Source organism: Patella vulgata, chromosome 7 (assembly GCF_932274485.2).
Source record: "Patella vulgata chromosome 7, xgPatVulg1.2, whole genome shotgun sequence".
NCBI classification, from domain to species: Eukaryota; Metazoa; Mollusca; class Gastropoda; family Patellidae; genus Patella; species Patella vulgata.
The window spans coordinates 54,266,426-54,285,844 of record NC_065885.2 but is presented as its reverse complement, the minus strand read 5'-3'; the positions used below and the strand labels follow the sequence as shown (position 1 = coordinate 54,285,844).

The window sequence follows — 19,419 nt, the reverse complement described above, 5'->3', positions numbered from 1 at the left end:
ACGTTGAGAAATATTTATATGCTGCTTAGATGAGGTTCATGTAAAGTTGACAATATGTTCGCGATACAGTTATTTCAAATAAAATAATTTTAAAGATGAATGATAAACACAAGACACGTCATGAAATATAACACCAATATTGAAAAACTGTAAAATTAAATGAGTTCTTATAAATTGATAGGTTATTGCGTAAATTAAATGGAAGTCTTTCCTGTTACATCACAATCTGTTTCACAGAGGTAATGCTATGAGGGAAAGTTTTCCCGGACAGCGGCGCTGCGGTCTCCTCTTATATCTAATTCCAACTTGTTTTTTCGTCCCATCCGAACGACTACTATACGATACGTTATCCCTTGCTAGGCCCTCTGTCCTGCACCAATGACAAGGAGGAACCACCTCATAAAATCCATACCGTGTACACAGTGCTGGATTAACCATAAGGCAAATAAGGCACGTGCCTTAGGGCCAGCCAAAAATCCAGGCCACAAAATAATAAAGTAAAACTTTTTTGATAATTATCAGGTGGTGACAAAAATGCTTGCCTTTATTTTTAGGTAAATAAATTGCATCCTTCTTCATCTACGCGTTTGTCGTAATCTAGCTAGGCAGTGAATGGGAATATGTAGGCTACTTATAGTAAATACAGTACTGTCAATGTTCTGAATTTGTTTGTAATAAATATTCTGTTGCTAAATTTAACTTAATTCCTTTTGTCAATGAGCCCAACATATCTGTATTTTCAGGCCACCTATCAAAATGTGCCTTAGAGCCAGCAGAGCCCTAATCCGGCACTGCGTGTACACTAAAAGACCCGTTGCCGTCTGATACAAGTTTTACATTACAGGGCGTTAATAAAAGGTTACCACAACATGGTGCCATACCAGAGACTTAAATGTTAAAAAAAGAATCTTGACATTAATACGAAAACTTACAAGTTACCAGATTATAACTGGAAAAAATGTGTTCATATTATATGGACTATAACTATCACCAATTCCACGCCGATATCCATCTGCATTATCCCGCGTCGGTTGGTTCAGAAATGCAGAAACTTACACCATTTTATTTCTTTTCCTTTTATAATTATGTAAATGGTTATTAAAGTATTTAATTCAGATAGCGCTAGAATTTGACAATTAGACACATGTTAAAAATCTCATAAAAACGGAAATTTTGAATTGAAATAATTTTCATGTAAATCATTATACGTTACTTTGCATTTCAAATACCAATCAACAGAACACCATGGGAAACTTTGGAAACGTTTAGCCCACAAACTTTTGTTACACTTTTATAGGCGTATGTATATGCAAATAACATTTATTTTGTTTTATTTGATTTGGTTTAATTATTATGTCTAATTTTTGTATGAAATTAAATTATTTTTATATTTGGAAATCTTTTTTAAAAATACTTTCCTTTCGGATTGATAGTGTTTCCGAGAATGTCATTAAATTGTGAATGAAATAATGAACATGGTTTGGGAATATGCTCTGGTAGTGCAATGTCCTTTGTCAGTTTGGCGCGGATTTACAAAAAAAAAAAAGAAAATCTTTTTTTTTAAGAGGTGGTGAGGTTGAGCCAGGGACTTGACATAGCAAAATATATAGATAAAATGTAGCCTACCCTCAGCGTTATTTATTTTCCTATAAAAATACACTTTGCAGGGGTGGATCCAGGTATTTCAGAAGGGGGGCCCTCGGGAGTGCGAAGCCCGGCCATCGCTGGGCGGGCTGACGGACAATCAACAAAGTCACCAACCGGCTCGTTTCGGTGTATATTACGATTTCCAACCTAAACTGACTGTTAATTCGTTTAGCAACATACCTACCGCGAGAATATATGGGGCAAATAATTGTTTGCAACCGCAAAAAAATAGGGGGGAGGGGGCGTGCGTTGGGTGTAAAATGTACTATTAGGCTAACTATAGCCTACATAGAACAATCGACGTCGGTGGCCATTTTACTTAATTTACTACTTTTGCTTTGTTGTTTTCTAGACTACTTTCATTTCCACTTCCTACAATAACAAGTCTTGGTTAACCAGACAATATAAGACTTTTGGAATTATGTATCATTCTGCTGTAGTTACTCATGCACCCTTGGGGCGGATTACTTAACCTAGCGGCGAATAAACATTCACTTTCTTCTTTCTTAAACGTACGGCCACGATTTTCTTTTAATTGCATCATTGTCGTAAAATTCCATTCATGAACGATTGCAGGAGTCAGCAGACGACGAAAATAGAAACAAACACGTGCCGAAACATGGCTGCCAAGGACATCAGTAAGATCGTTTTAGCGGGTTCTGCTGTCTGTGGTATTCTAGTACTTTTCTACATTTACAAAAGAAGATCGAAGAGTCAGGGTAATGAAGCCACTTAAATTGTATGCTGGTACCATATTTTATTTTCAGGAAATGTTTCCGGTTTGGACTTGGTTAATCTGTACAGACACTTCCTTGTTTCAATTTTACAACCAATTCAAATTGCGTGGCTTAAATTGATTACAAATACATTAATTCATTAATTACTACTAGCCTCTACCTTTGGTTATTACAATAGCAATATTATTATAGGTTTCACTGTCCTAATGGTGGAAATTAGTTTTTGACAACTATGGAACTGGTTAGTCAAGCGGACTAGTTCGGTGACAAACTATAGGAAGCCAATTAACAATTTGGATTAGGCAGTGGCTATTGTTACCAGGAGTCGTAAAAATAGTTCTCAGACTATAGTTACCATGATGCTTTCAGAGCCCTCCATAGTCAGGCCTGGATCCAGGATTTTGTCGAGGGGGGGAGGGGATACTTTGGAGCAATGGGTAATCATCAGAGTGCCACATTATTAGTGGTTTGCATTAGTGGCGTCATGGACCTTATAAGGTCCATGGTGGCGTGGGCTGAGACGCCGGTGGGGGGGGGGCACGCTGGATCCGGGCCTGTAGTGAAGTTGAAATCCATTGATTCAGAGGAGTAATAGAAATCGATGGCCATAACAATAGCCACAGGACTATTTTTACAACTATTCAGTTTTTAACTTTGCCGATGGAGGGCTCTGGAAGCATCGTCGTAATACAATAGCCTGAGGACTATTTTTACAACTCGTCATAACAATAGCCACTGCCTAAGAATTAACAGGATTACAGGAATCATTATTTATTGTCTGAACTTTGTGGATTTGTTTATAAAACAAAAACATGTTCACATTTTACATTTGTAAATAGAGCGTGACTGTGTGTGGATGTATTTAGCTTTGAAATGCAACTTAAAGTTTCAGATTAGTCCAAAATGGTTCAATTTCATTAAGATTCACAAAGATATGATGAATTGAAAATTTGTCAATATTTGTTATCTTCTGCCTTGGATAGTCAAAACAGGCCAACGATACATATAATCTACTCCAAAATCTTTTGCTGGGCCTCTTTTTAATTTATTGATAATAATCAATATAGTCAGAAAGAAAAACCATTAAAATGAAATACTTTGTAAAACAAGACATCGGTAATAAAATTAAAAAAAAGAAATAAAATAAGAGGGTAAGCCTACAGGTAGGCTACAAAGACAGGAAAGTTGATTTACAGATATGTAACTAAGACACAAAATATTGAAATCAATGTGAAAAGAAACAGGGAGCCAGTGAAGTTGTAAAGGACAGGTGATCGGTGAATAATAAGGTCACAATTTTTATCTGCTTTTGATTAAACTTAAAATATATGTTTATATCCCAAAGATATGGATTCCTTTTGATACTTGCACGTATCAGGCCGTAACTTCAAGGATTATGGCCCCTATTTTTTAGCTTGTTCCCTGATCTCTTGCAAAATGTGGTAGTGACGTGCAAACAGTTCAAAGAAACATTTCATTTACTGTAGTTTCAATCTGTTTAAAAAATAATGCAGCACTTGGACAGTGGACAGCCCAAAACTACTACTCCCTCAAGCGCTATGGTTGTGAGAAGAGCTATGAACTATTTTAGGAAAATATACTTGTTCTGTGACTCATTTTCAGGCAGTCTAGGAAGTAGTAATGAGCTACGAAACTCAATGTAAAAAGCTCCAGTTTCTCTAATTCTTTTATCTTATAAGGAACTAATTTTATTTTAACATTTCTTTTCAGAAAAGGATGTGAGCTCTACCACAAAACCTTCACTGGAAGGAAAATCAACTGTTAAATCAGATGTAGATGTGAAGAAACCCGACATTAAACTGGACGTACCGAAGACATCACCAACACCAAAACCAGAGTCAAAGATACCCCAGAAAATACCAACTAAAGTTCAGCAAACAAAGCCTACAGAAACCAAGCAACCAACTTCCGAATCAAAGCTACCGACCGCTTCGTCTCCAACCAAGGATGTCAGAGCTGGGGGAGAGCCTGCATCTAAGGATGCAACGGTGATCAAAGATCAAACAGCTGTAAATCAGTCTTCTCCAGTTCCGCAGTCTGAAGCATCAAATAATCGTACAGAGCCACAAGAGATTAAAGAAGAACAAGTTGTAACTAATGAAGCACCTCCAGTTCCGAAGTCTGAAGCATCAAATAATCGTACAGAGCCACAAGAGATTAAAGAAGAACAAGTTGTAACTAATGAAGCACCTCCACAATCTTCTCAGAATATTCCAGTTGTTGAATCCAAGCGACCAGAAGAGGAAAAACCGGAACCTGTTAAATCCAATGAAGCATCTCAAGCTCCTGCTGCAGATCTGGAACAGGATACCATCAAAAGTCAAGCTAGTATCGTGTTGACACCAAAGCCAGCTGAAGATGCAGCGCCAATTCAGAATGGAACAGAATCAAGTCAGTCAACACGTTCATCCAGCACTGTGTTAGATGTTGAGAAAATCACGAAAGCCATCCAACAAGCAAAGAACACTCCTAATAATATTGATAAAGAAACTGTAGAAACCTTAGTTTCTTTGTTGAAACAGAAAGACATTGAACTTCTTCAAGCTGCTTTAGATTCTATTGTTAGACTGGGAGCCTTCTCACAGAATCAGGTAATCTAAAACTTGGTTTTATATTTTTAGTAAAAATGAAATGGGATTTGATCATTTCTATTAACACATACTGTTTTGCACTAACCAGGCTAATGAAGACAGGCATATGCCAAGCAGTATGTTAGGAAAAAATGAAATGAAATGGGGTATAACGTCCTACTGTTCTGCTCCTATGCTGGGCTAATGAAGACGGGCATACGCCATACAGTGTGCTGTGAGGGAAATTTTGCCCGGGCAGCGGCACTATCGCCTACTCTTATATCGAATTCCAACTGCCAAGGGATCTTTTACATGCATCCCAATGTATACACGGGACCTCGTAATTTTGTCTCATCCGAAGGACTAGACAGCTGTCCTTGTCAGGCCCTCTGTCCTGCATCACTGACAAGGGGGAACCGCGCCGGAAAATCTGGATGAACTGTTAGGAAAATACAAATTCCTGAACAGCAGTACATTTCTGCCTACTCTTCATCGAATTCCAATTGCCAAGGCTTATTTCACATGTACATCAACATATAGATAGGCCTTAGTTTTCCATCCCCTCAGAACAAATAGATACATTTCCCTTGCTAGGCACTCCTTGCATCACTGACATGCGGAACCCAGACTGGAAAATCCAGAGAAACTTTTTTGGCCAACAGGATCAAACCAGGGACTATCTGGTTAGAGATCAAGTGCCATGCTCTGAGCCATAGTGGCTCCCATTAATGCAATTCAATTGCTCAACAAAATATAACAGCACCTGAGCACATTCAAAAGTAAATCAAGTTGTTAGTCACATGATTAGCCTTATACAACATTCAAAAAGGCAATGGTTAATGAGTCGATGATGCTTTTAACAACTGCTTTATGATTTTGTATTACCAGTTACTTTCCAGTGTTAATTTAGTGAATTATGATTTTTTTGTAGATTTTGTTAAGAGAAAGTGGCTGTATTCAAGAACTAACTTTATTATTACAAGTACATGCAACTACTGCTAGACTTGGTGTACAGACTTCCCAGAATTTACTAGGACCTATTAATAATGTTATAATTAATATGTGTATGGATATACAGAACCAGGCTAGATTGGAGGTGAGCTATTAATAAGGTTATAATTAATCTGTGTATTACGATATACAGAACCAGGCTAGATTGGGGGTGAGATATTAATAATGTTATAATTAATCTGTGTATTACGATATACAGAACCAGGCTAGATTGGGGGTGAGCTATTAATAATGTTATAATTAATCTGTGTATCGATATACAGAACCAGGCTAGATTGGAGGTGAGCTTATGTTTTGGAATTTTAGTTTTGACGAGATCCTGGTCCGACTCCATAGCATGCCTCTCATGTGAGACATATCTGCCAGTCCTGCCTGACTGCTAGTGAAATTGACTGGCAGAAGAACTTGCATGCCATAAAATTAGAATACCAAAGAATTTACAAAATATTAAAAATAGAAAAGGGGTTTAACTCCCTACCAAGCTAATGAATAAAGTGTACTAGGAGGTCCATTTTGCCCAGACGGTGGCATTTCAGCCTACTCTTTATTGAATACCAACTACCAGTACACAGGTGGACTATTGTTTTTTGTAACATTTAATTGACAGCACTACTGACACCAGACTTGAAAATCCTGAAGAATTTCCTCGTCCTACACCAAGATCAAAACTGGGATCTCCTGGTTAGCGAGCCAACACCATTCCAAATGATCCCCTGTCACTCTAATAAAACATATCATGATGTGGGTTTTAAAGAATGAGATTACTATATGTAATACAATTTTGTATTTGTATACATTTATGTTTTTCAAGTGAAATGGATGTGATTACGTTTTTTCAGGTGTGTATTCCGGTGTTAATAGATCTCATTACTTATGAAAAAAGTCCGGATGATGTCCAACTGATGTCCTTGAAGTCGCTGACTAATTTATCTACGACACCATCTTATCATGAACAATATATACCAGCTTTACCCCGATTATTCCAAATGATGGATGGGAATAATACCAGTATTCGTCTACAAGCTGTTAAAGTATTAGTCAATCTCTCTTGTAATCCCGAAGTTTTACCAGATCTCTTAGAATCCAAGGTTTGTAGATTAATGATCACATATTGTTTATTGATCGAGGGAAGTTTACTCGTACCTGAGACAAAAATGTCTCTGTTAAGAATTTAAAATAGAACTCAGTTCACAATTTTCAGTGGGTCCCCCGAGCGAGGATAGTGTGTCCAGGTCCAACGTTAGTACACCATCTATCTGTTGCCTGTCATTATAAGGCACGTATGTGAACGGTGCCAGCAAAATCTGTCAATTGGGTCACTTCACCAAAATGAGTTCTATACATTTCCTTAAAGCCACAACTGTAGGCTTTAAAATGTAACAAAAATTTGATCTCTCAAAAATTTGATAAATTAAAATAAATAATTGCACCACTGACTGCTGCATATAATTTATAGCGCAAAACGAATGAATGAGACTTCCGACTCATTTTGCTGGCACCAGTCACATATTTGTCAGTATTTTAATACATGCACAGCACAAATTTCAAAATGTCAGATACTAACTTAAACCCTGTTGTCTCAAAAAGATGAAAAATTCTGAACATTCTTCAAATGTTTAATTTTTATTATTTTTTCCAGACTCCTTCATCTTTATTCAAATATTTGGAGGCACAAACAGATTCTATTTTGTTATTACGTGTCATCACACTGTTAGTAAATATGGTGTCCGGTGTTAAAGAGGGGAAAATCACTGAAACCCGTCTGCCATCGGAAAATAATCCAGCTAATCCACAGTCTTTATATACCGCCTTATTCGATTCTTCTAATGCTGAAGAAATCAAAAGAAGAGTTCAAGGACTTTGTCGACATCAGACAGAAAATGTTAGCAAACAGGCCATTCGGTTGTTTGAATTGATCAAATAGATTTAATTAGTGTATATATATATATATATATATATATTATCTATTTAATTTGTTTGTGCTACTTTTATTTTAAATAGTATAATTTAAAAAGAGGTTGCGTAAATACAAAAATTTGCATACAAGACTCATTCATTTTGATGCCAAAAAGATGTGGTTTATGTTCGCCTGCCGCAAAAAAATGATTTGATGTCTTCGACAAATTTTGGTGATATCGTCGGTTTATTGAAAGTCCCCGCTTAAGTAAACATATTTAGTAATATAATATTGTATGCCGCCCCGATCAGGATTGTTTTTTTTCAATCATACTGACATTTTCGACCATAAATTAGTCAAGATGATACTTGTGGGTAAGGGTTTGTGTTGTTCTGGAGCTTATCAGCTTATTGGTGGCTCGCTCGAGTGGCACTGGATTTGATGGTTTGCCAAGAGCAGCGTCAGATTTTTGGTTGGCCTTGTATCTGTCTTTTTAGCTCCACCTAATTCACTAATAACATCAACCTATCTTTTATATATATATATATAATTTACAATAATATAGGAAAAAATCTTTTGTATTTACAACTTTAAACGTCCACTGCAACAGGCTAATATAAGTGTTGATGGACATATTTTTTGGCTTGTGTTTTCACAATGCAAAGTTATTAAACCTAGCGCAACCTCTGATTTCAAGGTATTACCCACACTAGCATGGTAGTTAATGTGTAGTTGATGTATGCATAATATAAGATAACATTCCTTCAGGTTATTTTGTTTACGCTTTAAATACAAATATTGTCTTGTATCTTTGCATAATTTAAATAGGTAGCTATCCTTGCAATTTACAATGTCAGTTGTGTGTTACAGTAGTGTATGTTACAGTGAGCCAAAGGTGGGGGATTTCTTGTTGAGGGTTGGGATGGACCGGACCTACATTGAATAAAAAGATGTTTTTCGGTTGAGGTAGTAGATGATATTGTTTTATTTTATGCGAAAACATGTTTGATGTGTATTGGGTTGTGTTTTTGTTGGATGGGGGGTATGTGCAAACTCAACTCAAGGACCACTCCATTCGATATAAACTCTAGTTACGACACTGATAGAAGTGGTATTTGACCAGTTCAATTAGATAAACATTAGTTAAGTTGAGATCAAAGTTTCTAGTCAAGATGTAGTTATCTTTTATAGGATTTAGTTTATTCTTTTTAAAGTCTTATTCATAATATGCCTTAGCTAATAAAGCAATTAATCAAAGTTAGAATTTATAGTGTGGGAATGTCAGGTGTGTATTGTGTGTGTTTGGAGTGTGTTGAACTATACTATTCAAAAAAAGTAGGGGATATTTGATTTTTAAGTGTTATTAAAGTCACCTAATGAAACTGACGAAGAAACAAATGACAAAATGAAATGAAGTTCACATTCATCGATTTATTCCAAATGATCGTTAGACTAAGTAAGGCACAGACTGACCATTATAAGGGTAAAATGATACCCGGGGTCAAACAGCAAAGTTACCACAGCATCACAACCAAGTCAGTAACGGGTAAATCCTCCTCTGTTTGCCAAACAAGCATTGATCCGACGTGGCATACTCCTAATGAGACGTCTAAGGTCATTTTGGTCCAGATTGTCCCATTCCTGTTGCAACGCAGCAGCAAGTTCTTGGACATTGGCAGGACGTTGTTGACGTTGACGTAACCTCTGTCCAAGCATGTCCCAGACATGCTCGATGGGGGAGAGGTCGGGACTCAGTGCTGGCCAAGGTAATGTGGTGATGTTCTGTTGTTGGAGGTAACCTGTACCGATCCTGGCCCTGTGACATCTTGCGTTGTCATCCTGGAAGATGAAACGGCGGCCATGACGTCGTGCGAACGGCACAACATGGACTGCCAAGATGTTGTCCCGGTAGTACTGGCCTGTAACACGCCCTGCAACAACATGTAAAGCCGTTCTTCCAGCAACAGTGATGCCTCCCCACACCATAACAGAACCACCCCCAAATCGATCATGTCTGATGACGTTAACGTCTTGGAAGCGCTCGTTTCGACGACGCCACACCCTCCTACGTCTGTCCAAAAAATCAACAGTGAACCTTGACTCATCTGAAAACATCACATTGCTCCAGCGTCGATTATCCCAGTGTTGACGATCCCTACACCAACGACGTCTTGCCTGAATGTGATGATCTCTCAAACAAGGGATCACGCGAGGACGTCGGGCGCGAAGGTGACCCCTATGCAGTCGATTCCGAATCGTCTGGCCACTCACTCTCACACCAGTGTCTGTTTGAAGACGAGCGCTGATCTGATTTGCTGTGATGACACGATTTCTCAAGGCCAAGGTACGGATAAATCGATCCTGGGCTTGAGTTGTCGCCCTTGGTCGACCTGAGCGTGGTCTGTCCTGTACAGATTGTGTATCACGGTATCTGGACCATAGCCTGCTTATGACAGACTGAGAAACATTCATCGTCCGCGCCACAACCGCCTGTGTTGTGCCGATCTGTAGCATGCCAAGGGCACGTAACCTTTCATTTTGGATAAGCCGATGCATATCAAAATTTGTTTTCTGGTCACTAAAACAATTAAACTGATGTTTCCACCCTGGAATTCAATGCCACAATGACTGTAACATTCAAAGTCAGAGTCGTGCAAATCTTGGGTTGGACCCCCATGATGATCCCAAGCATCACCTGCATTCCATGCGGTAGCTATTGGTGCGTTTGGGCGTCACATGTAACTGGAAATGTTTCTTCTGTTAGGTTCTATAGTGACTTTTTTCGTAGTCATTTGCATATTTTAGTATTATGCCCCCAAAATCAAATATCCCCTACTTTTTTTGAATAGTATATATTTATCATGTATTAATATATTTTTAAGACAAAGTAATATTTTTATTGTTGATGGAATATTGTGTGTTGTTAGTATGTAAATATTGAACAGTATAAATTATATAGAATATATTCTTGTAGAAAAGATTGATAAATTTTGAAACTGTTCTTCCATCTTTCAATATGTTAATAAACTTTTATTCAGAAGGACAGCGTGTTTGCATAGTACATGTACATGTATGCAGTGTGGAATACTCAAATCGAAGACTAATGGTCTGTTGACTAGACTGTCCCTGATTTGAACCTTCGGGATACTCTTGCCATGGTGGCATGGGTGGAAGGGGTATCTTATTTGTTCAAGATACTCCAAATGAAAATCATTCTTTAATAGAGCAAGGGCTGTGGTAATCAAGTGATCAGTACACAGGGACTCTTGACCAGGACAAGAGTGTCCCTGGTTTGGATCTTGACATGGATGATCTAGAAGAAATTTCATGGTTCCCTTGTCAGAGGTGGTGTTGGTGGAACAGTATAACCCCCTGCAAAAAGTTTAGTTGTTGATGAATACTTCTTCAAAATAATTTGTAATTTCCTTTTTGATCTTTTGTGTCATTATATAAGTTGGATGGTGAAACAGGAAAGTTCCAGTTTGGAGACTAAAGGGAGACAACTCTGATCCATTTGCTAAATCAACAACTGCACATAAAGAACACATTGTGGCTACTAAATGTCCAAAACATAGGCAATGCAAGAAAACTAAACAAAATGATTTGTACTTAGGTTCTGGATTATGAAAGCTATTTTGATTAGATAATAATATATAACCAATCTGTAACAACACAATTTTTTAAGAATTAACTGGTTTTATTTCAAAGTACAAGAACAGCAGGCACTTAACAACAGACTTAGAGACAAGACTTTTGTGTTGAATAATTTTTTAAAACACTAAATTTAATAACTGTACATAAATTTTATAGAAACAGACATTTTATTGGACAAATTTTTAACAATAAATACTGTTTTAATACCATAGATCATTTTTGGAAAGTAAATTTAAATAATTTACCAGTTGATCTACAGAAATATAATAGCTGAACACCTCTATATAAAAAATCAATAAATATATAATAAACAAATCTGAACAAGAAACTAGAAAATTATGTCTTGTTCTTCTTGATACTAGACACATTTATCGACAATCTAAATCCATTTTAATTTCAATAATGATTTGATAGGTTTATTAAATGCTCTGAATATATTTTAACATCTATTGAAAATCTTAAAAAATACAAACAATATTAATTTGTGATGTTCGTGCTACCTGTGCCTATAAGAATGTTTATGTTTCCTGACACTGTCTTGTAAAACGGTAATCAAATTGCACCAAAAGACAATTTGATGTTGAAGCTTAACATTTAAACTCAGTAAACATCCAGTTAATGCAAAATCATTAAATGCTTTATAAAGTCTTTTTTCAGGTCAGTTTGGTGTTTTAATTTGGCCTTTTGGAATTTCCAACCTTCCAATTGGTTTGAAAAGACCATCCATTTCTGTCATTTCCAGCACATGATATGTAAGTGTGGTACAATACCTAATTATTGAGCAAATATATACACTTAATTTACATAATAAATACATGTACTTAGTTCATCAATGAAATTATTTCTGGTATCAACAAAAGATATAGTGCACACAGACTGCACCTATATTACACATTTTGATCAATCTATATTGCTATATTGTAGTGCACCAGGGCCTCACTACACTAGAATAAAAACTTCTGATCAAGTGCACTAAGGCCTCCCTACACTAAAACAACAACTTATGATAAATCTATATACTGGTATAACCTCGGTGAGGTGTCAAAAGGGTGTATCTCCGGAAATTAGTCAAATGCACTTTTTTGCATTTTTAAACTCTCCCAATAATATGCACATTTCTGTTTAAGCTGTGTATCTCTACGCCAATTAGAACTGTTCTGGGTATCATGTGACCAAATGTTGTATCTTGATTTGTAGAAATTTTGAAATGCAAAAGGTTCTATTTCTTAATCTTTAGAAATACTTAGATACACCCTTTTGACACTTCACCGACGATACTGCACTAGGACCTCACTACACCTGAATAACAACTTATGATCAATATGTGATCATGATATAAACTACATAATAATGAGAAAATATTTTTATTCATAATTTCAACTAGAACAATGCAGAAATAACAAATGACTGAAACCAGGGGTGGCCAAACAACCCAAACATTTAACTTCCATGTTCCAATTATGAATCTGATCTGTATAAATTCATATTTATCATACAACTTCAAAAGATATCAAGACAAAATGTTAGAAACACAGGATCATTATTGATTGTGTTAGCTCCTATTTAATCTGTTAACATCTGTGACCGAGACATCTGGGAAATAATATCAGATGATTATTTTTAATAGGTACAATGTGTCATTAGTTGGCCATCCCTGATTTAATCCAGTCTCATAACACAGTTTAAATTAATAGCAAACTTCAGCCAATGTCTTGGCTTTGTTTTAGCATCTTTTTTTCAAAATGTTTTTCCAACCTGCCCAGTATGATTACCAACCTGCCCGTTATGTTTACTAACCTGCCCAGTATGTCTACCAACCTGCCCTGTATGATTACCAACCTGCCCTGTATGATTACCAATCTGCCCTATATGTTGACCAACCTGCTACGAATATCACTTTTAGATTTATGCCTGGCCTACCCACATTAATGGTTTTTAGCCAGTGAAAAAGACTGTTCAGTGCCATCTTGGCAATATCAACATTTCAGATCTTTCATCTGATAATTTTTCAGTCTCCTCATTAGATCTTTAAAGATCGAAATGTGCTTTATTTCAAAACATTTCTAAATTATTCCTTTTGCTATTCCTTATCTGAGATAATATTCCAAGAGTGTTTTATATATATCAACAGTTATAACCTATGATATATTGAAATGACAGTACAATTTCTAAATTATTCCCTCTGCTTTTCCTCAAATCAGAAAATTGTTTTAATTTAGTTTTAAAGTCTTTTAATATCGTCCTTTATAGCCTTTAATAAAAGGAAGGCCAGTGCCGGTACGATTTTGATAATCTACATAATGTTCGCCGAAAAAATTGAGCAGTGAGATTTCTTCCTCGTGAATTCTCTGTCTAAAAAATCTCCAGGATGCCAAGGTATAGCCAACCAAACAGATCGGGTTACACAAAATAATCTGAAATAAAAATAATAACATTGATTGGGTCACAATTAAATGAAACATAGGTTATGTGATCATAACTTGACAAGACTTGAGAGTGAAGCTGCCATGGCAAAATAACCCCTCACGACACGAGCCATATGTCTGTCTTCATTAGTCTAGAAAAGTAGGATGTTTAACCCCATTTCATTTCAATCAAGATTGAAAACTACTTTGCAAATTTCTTTGCTACTGGTAATTAAAATTGTAATGAGTCAGAATGTCCATCATGATTTTACTTATTTAAAATGACTACACCTCTCTATGATTTAGAAAAGAGAGAAAAAAATGGGGTTTAACCTCCCTCAACGAAAACTAATTCAATGGCATACAGCAGTACGAGGAAACAGGAGGTCCTAAAGAAAACCCACAAACTTAAGTAGATGACCCTACTCCTTGTTATGTACAAGCGTATGATTGAAACTACAAACATGTGACGCAAAGACTGACAGACATTCATTATGTTACAAAGCATGGATCTGTTTAAAGATACAAGATATAAATAATTTTGTATTCCATAGTTTATAGCCCAATGCAAATATGTCAGAATAGAGTTAATCAAAGAGTTAAAACCATATACACAAAGTACTTTCTTAAAAAACATTTTGGTCTAAAATGTATTAAAGATGGGTTCCCGCGTACAAACAGGGTGATTTAATGGCATATATGGACTAAAAACATATTCAAACTAATTAATTTGTCATAACTTTGCTTCAAATCCTTCTCAAACATTGTAATTGCAAAGGAATGTCCTGCTATAAAAATTCGATCAAACCAGGTCATGTTTACGTCACGTGGCTTACCTCTCTTGGAAGTCAGAGGAGAATTCATTGCATACATAAGACGATGTTGTCTTTAATCGCTTACTATTTATTACAAATATTTAATCCTAATTAAATTCTCAGATTATCCACTACCCGCGTCTTTTTCTGTCATTTGTATCTCAGAAAGTATTGTACATCTAACTCTTCATAAAGTTTATCAACTTGGACATCAAGCGCTCAATGTTCGCGTGTGACCTTTGACATCATGCGTGCAGAAATTCCTAATCATTGGGCTCTTGATTAGGGGAACCCTTACATTTTTGTACTGTATACGCTGCAGGAGTGTTTTTCGGGTAATCCAGTATTTTTCTAGTAAGATTGGATATCTCTACATTTTCCATATATACCAAAATTATCATACTTTTATTGGAAATAACTACCCGATAAATACTTTTCTGGGAACCCATCATTAAAATCAATCAATTATAACTGGTCAGTTTAAAGTTTACACTGGTTTCTATGGATTTCAAACAGCCTTAGGTAAAATGTGGGCACATATATATAAAGACATTTATGTCTATTTAAATTTCCTAAATAAATAGTTATAGAATGACTTACTTGAGTTCCTAAACTCCAATAAAACCAGCCAACATATGAAGGATGTCTGAAATATCTATATACACCATGAGTAACTAGTTGATGATCATGTTGTTTTATATGTTGTACATAATGATTAAAATTACTTCTAGCTGTTATCATACTGGCTTTACGTAATACCTCTCCTCCTATCACCATTAATAAACCCACTAAACTTATCAAACGGTACTGTTTTAAACCTATAAAGATAACACAAATATTAAAGTCTTTATCATACTGGCTATATGTAAACCCTCACCATAAATAAACCTAATAAACTTATCAAACGGTACTGTTTTAAACCTATAAAGATAACACAATATTAAAGTCTTTATCATACTGGCTATATGTAAACCCTCACCATAAATAAACCCAGTAAACTTATCATACGGTACTGTTTCAACCCTTTAAAAATAATACAAATAGAAAGGGGTTTAGGGCCTTTATCATACTGGCTTTACATAAAACCTCCTATCACCATTAATAAACCCAGTAAACTTATCAAACGGTACCGTTTTAAACCTAAATAAATAATACAAATAGAATGAGGTTTAAAGTCTTTATCATAAAGGCTTTATGTAAACCCTTACCATAAATAAACCCACTAAGCTTATCATACGGTACTGTTTTAATCGTAATAGAAAGGGGTTTAGGGCCTTTATCATACTGACTTAACGTAAACCCTCTATCACCATTAATAAACCTACTAAACTTATCAAACAGTACTGTTTTAAACCTAAAAAAATAAAACAATTAGAATGGGGTTTAAAGTCTTGTGAAAAGAAACAATATTCCAGTCATTTGAAAAATATTGTTAAATTTCATTTCTATGGTTACACACATTTCCATCTACTTTTCATCAAACCCAGTCCCTAAATATAGGGAAAAACAGCCAATACTACCCATCCATTCGATTTACTGTTCCATCCAAATGACTAGGTCACATTGTAACTCTTGGACGACGGCTTGAAAAATCCTCTGGTTCTACTCAGCCCTACATTTTCCTGGAAAGTGCCTCGTACAGCAGACAGCGAGTTTCAAATTTTCCGGGAAAATACTATTATTGCCGGCGTCAAATAGGCTGATTTGAGTCAAAATGATAGAGTAAAGTATTTTGGGGCTCTGTGCATGGAATAGCTAACCAAGTTTTAGACCATCGGCACGAAACTGACAGTGAAATTCTGAACATACTGCTGATCCGACTTAGACGAAGGAAAAAAGCCGATATTAGATCAAATGGACCGAACATTTTGATCCGAGTTGAGCAAAAGATCCAACTTAGGAAATCCAACTTACGGTCTTCGGCTAACTTGGATCTTCGCTTAACTCAGATAAAATTGGTCAGTCCACTTAGATCCGACTTATGTGAAGTTTACTGTATAGCAATGAAGTTTTACCTGGAAACAGGAACCATTCTATTGTAAATTCTGTCCAACTTGCTACTGCAGCTATTTTATACTCTAAACTATGGTCTAATAAATATGATTCTAGTGTTAAAGATCTAGGATTGGTAACAGATGTTGTATAATATTCAGACCAATGAAAGAATGATAAAGCTATTAGATACCATCCAAAATGTGTCCAAGTTGTATTTGAAAAACTGATCAACAGACCAAATCCGAAAATATTACCCAACAACAAAGCCCTCAGTGCATTCTGAAATAAGAATAAGTAAAATAAATATATACATAAATCTATTTGGACATACTGCTAAATGTTTTGTTGCCACATTTCATTTAAATAAACTTTATTTCAGGTCCCAATATAACAGTTATACAATTAAAAGTTCTTTTATTATAAAAATATATTGGTGAAAATATTATTCAAATAGATGGCAGTATTAAATTTGACTAATTTAAGATAAAATCGGCTGATTTAAAAAAACAATTTTTTAAACCATATTTTTATTCAGGTTGACTGAATGGGATTGGGGAACAGGCTTAGCCTATGTAAAACCCCATGATGATTCCCATGAAGTCCTTGTCCCATGAAATGCCCATCAATGGTCGTCATAATATCCCATGGGTAAGTTCTTTTTCAATCATATTATGACAATGCCATTGGAACCCTGTGGATGTTCCATGCACCATGATTTTCTCATGTGCCACCATTTTTTCCCTCTGCATCCCCATCGGCTTTTTTTAAATTCCCAAGTGAAACTCATGGAAAATGTTATATCCTGTATGTCCATGGCTACATTGTTGAAGTTTTAAAAATTATTAGGAGACAAATGTCGGTAGGCAATATAAAATGCATCTATTAATGCATGGGCGCAGATCCCGGTGGGGACACCGGGACGTGTCCCACCAATATTTTTAGTGGTGGGGACATGACATACTGTGTCCCCACCACTTATTTCCGATGTTTTGCTTACTGTTTATTTTTTTAAATTGAAATCATTCCAGAGCTTTTATTGACATTTCAGAAAGTGTAGAGTTGGTCCCAGGCACTTGAGGCCAGGGTCCTTGAAGTTATACAGCTGCACCCGGTGACCGATATTTATTGTCGTCGCCCCTGTCCGTCCGTCCACAATTTGTTTGTGGACACTCTACAGGTCACAATTCTTATCCGATTTTGACGAAACTTGAAATATATTTTTATCGCCAAAATATCTCGGCTGCTTTCGATATTGGCATGTATCAGATCGATAACTTCATGGATTATGGCCCCTGTTTGTACGAAAAATCACGTTTTTAGCTTGTGGACCCTATAGAGGTCACAATTTTTATCCGATTTTGTTGAAACTTGAAATGTTAGTTTATAACCCAAAGATCTCGGTTCCAAATAATTAAAATATTCCATAGTGATTATAATAATATGTATATGTAGGTGTGGATATCTGATACGCTGGGTATCAAATAACTGAGATTTTGTTTTTATCTGGTATACTGGATGATAAATCACGCAAATTATAAAATTCCAAATGCGTAATTTCTAACATAACATCACCACTGTCACATTCAAAATAGATAATATAATACAACTGGTACTATGTGAATCATTAAAATAGCTTTGGGAACAATATAAACAGCTAGATTTAACTTTAAAAAAAAGCGAAAAGTTATATTTCAATGTGGTCGCCATTTTTGAATTTTAACGTGGGAAAATTCGCCTTTGCCATCGGATTTTTAATCACCAATGAAAAAAAAAAAAAAAAAAAAAAAAAAAAAAAAAAAAAATACATTTATTTCAGTTGGTATTGAATATTGATATGTTTAGCTGTGCGTGTGGCTTGTTTTAGTTTATATAAATTAAAATATTTGTAGGCCTGTACATTTGTGTATCCAATTGAATACACATTTTGCTCAAAGACTTTACGTAGTCTTCGAACACTACTGGGAATGGAGGCGGAGCTGAAATCTCAGTAGTGTAAATATTTCTAGTTCTTGTAGTGTACATGAGAGAATAAATCGTGAACGGTGGCTTGAAGATTTGTCTTTAGATTAGATTTCGTATCATTTGCTGCCTCAGGGATTAGAATTGTTTGCCAGAAAATGATGCTGAAAATACCCACAGAGTGCGTTTTAGAGCGTCTTGTTTTCAAAAAATTTCGGGGGATGACTGCCGAACTCTCCTCTTTACCAATATTCACCCGCGCATGGACTGTCCCCACCACTAGTTTTTGGCGATCTGCGCCCCTGTATTATTGTACAACGCGCTATAACTATTATTATTGTACCAGTATCATTTATTGTTGCTAACCAATCTAACATGCGCAATTTTAGAAATATATTTGCGCAAATATCAATTTCAAACGTGAATGTCCAATGATAGTATATACGAGCAATTTCGAAATTGCGCAAAATATTGGATCCATACCTTGTACAAATTTGGTTCTTCTCTGTAAATGAAAAATGTTGAAGCATGAGCTACGAGTACATATGCTAGACAAATAAATACATAAAATGTTTCCCATAGATAGTGGGTGCTGCTACTCAAATGACCTAGAATTGATAGAAACAGCAGACCGGCACCAAGAACGAAACAAATCAAACTTGTTCGGCTTTGCCTGGACAGCGCCATTTTGGATAAACCGCAGTCGTC

The 19,419-nt window shown here is 35.9% G+C and overlaps 2 protein-coding genes across 3 annotated transcripts; one reads left to right on the top strand and one right to left on the bottom strand.

Moving 5' to 3' along the window:
* The first annotated feature begins 2,079 nt into the window (after window positions 1–2,079).
* On the top strand, window positions 2,080–9,243 carry LOC126827771 (armadillo repeat-containing protein 10). Of its 2 annotated transcripts, XM_050557294.2 has the most exons (6): window positions 2,080–2,366; window positions 4,116–4,511; window positions 4,596–4,996; window positions 5,907–6,071; window positions 6,826–7,074; window positions 7,626–9,243. In XM_050557294.2, exons 1-6 carry the CDS (start codon window positions 2,210–2,212, stop codon window positions 7,908–7,910), a joined length of 1,653 nt encoding a protein of 550 aa, XP_050413251.1. In that variant the 5' UTR covers window positions 2,080–2,209; the 3' UTR covers window positions 7,911–9,243. The 2 variants fall into 2 exon arrangements, with proteins under 2 accessions (XP_050413251.1, XP_050413250.1); XM_050557293.2 differs by having other exon boundaries at window positions 4,116–4,996.
* A 2,322-nt stretch (window positions 9,244–11,565) lies between these two features.
* On the bottom strand, window positions 11,566–19,412 carry LOC126827782 (protein-S-isoprenylcysteine O-methyltransferase). The gene is made up of 4 exons (XM_050557319.2): window positions 19,195–19,412; window positions 16,773–17,031; window positions 15,358–15,575; window positions 11,566–13,951 (listed from the first exon to the last, which is right to left on the bottom strand). The coding sequence occupies exons 1-4, from the start codon at window positions 19,396–19,398 to the stop codon at window positions 13,769–13,771; spliced, it is 864 nt and encodes a 287-aa protein (XP_050413276.1). The 5' UTR covers window positions 19,399–19,412; the 3' UTR covers window positions 11,566–13,768.
* Window positions 19,413–19,419: the final 7 nt, after the last annotated feature.

Coding starts and splice junctions, on each gene's coding strand:
- LOC126827771 (XM_050557293.2), top strand. CDS start 2,210: ATGAACGATTGCAGGAGTCAGCAGACGACGAAAATAGAAACAAACACG. Junction 4,997..5,906: donor GAGCCTTCTCACAGAATCAG/GTAATCTAAAAC, acceptor ATTTTTTTGTAG/ATTTTGTTAAGAGAAAGTGG. Junction 6,072..6,825: donor AGAACCAGGCTAGATTGGAG/GTGAGCTATTAA, acceptor ACGTTTTTTCAG/GTGTGTATTCCGGTGTTAAT.
- LOC126827782 (XM_050557319.2), bottom strand. CDS start 19,398: ATGGCGCTGTCCAGGCAAAGCCGAACAAGTTTGATTTGTTTCGTTCTT. Junction 17,032..19,194: donor AAGAACCAAATTTGTACAAG/GTATGGATCCAA, acceptor TTCTTATTTCAG/AATGCACTGAGGGCTTTGTT. Junction 15,576..16,772: donor AGAATGGTTCCTGTTTCCAG/GTAAAACTTCAT, acceptor TTATCTTTATAG/GTTTAAAACAGTACCGTTTG.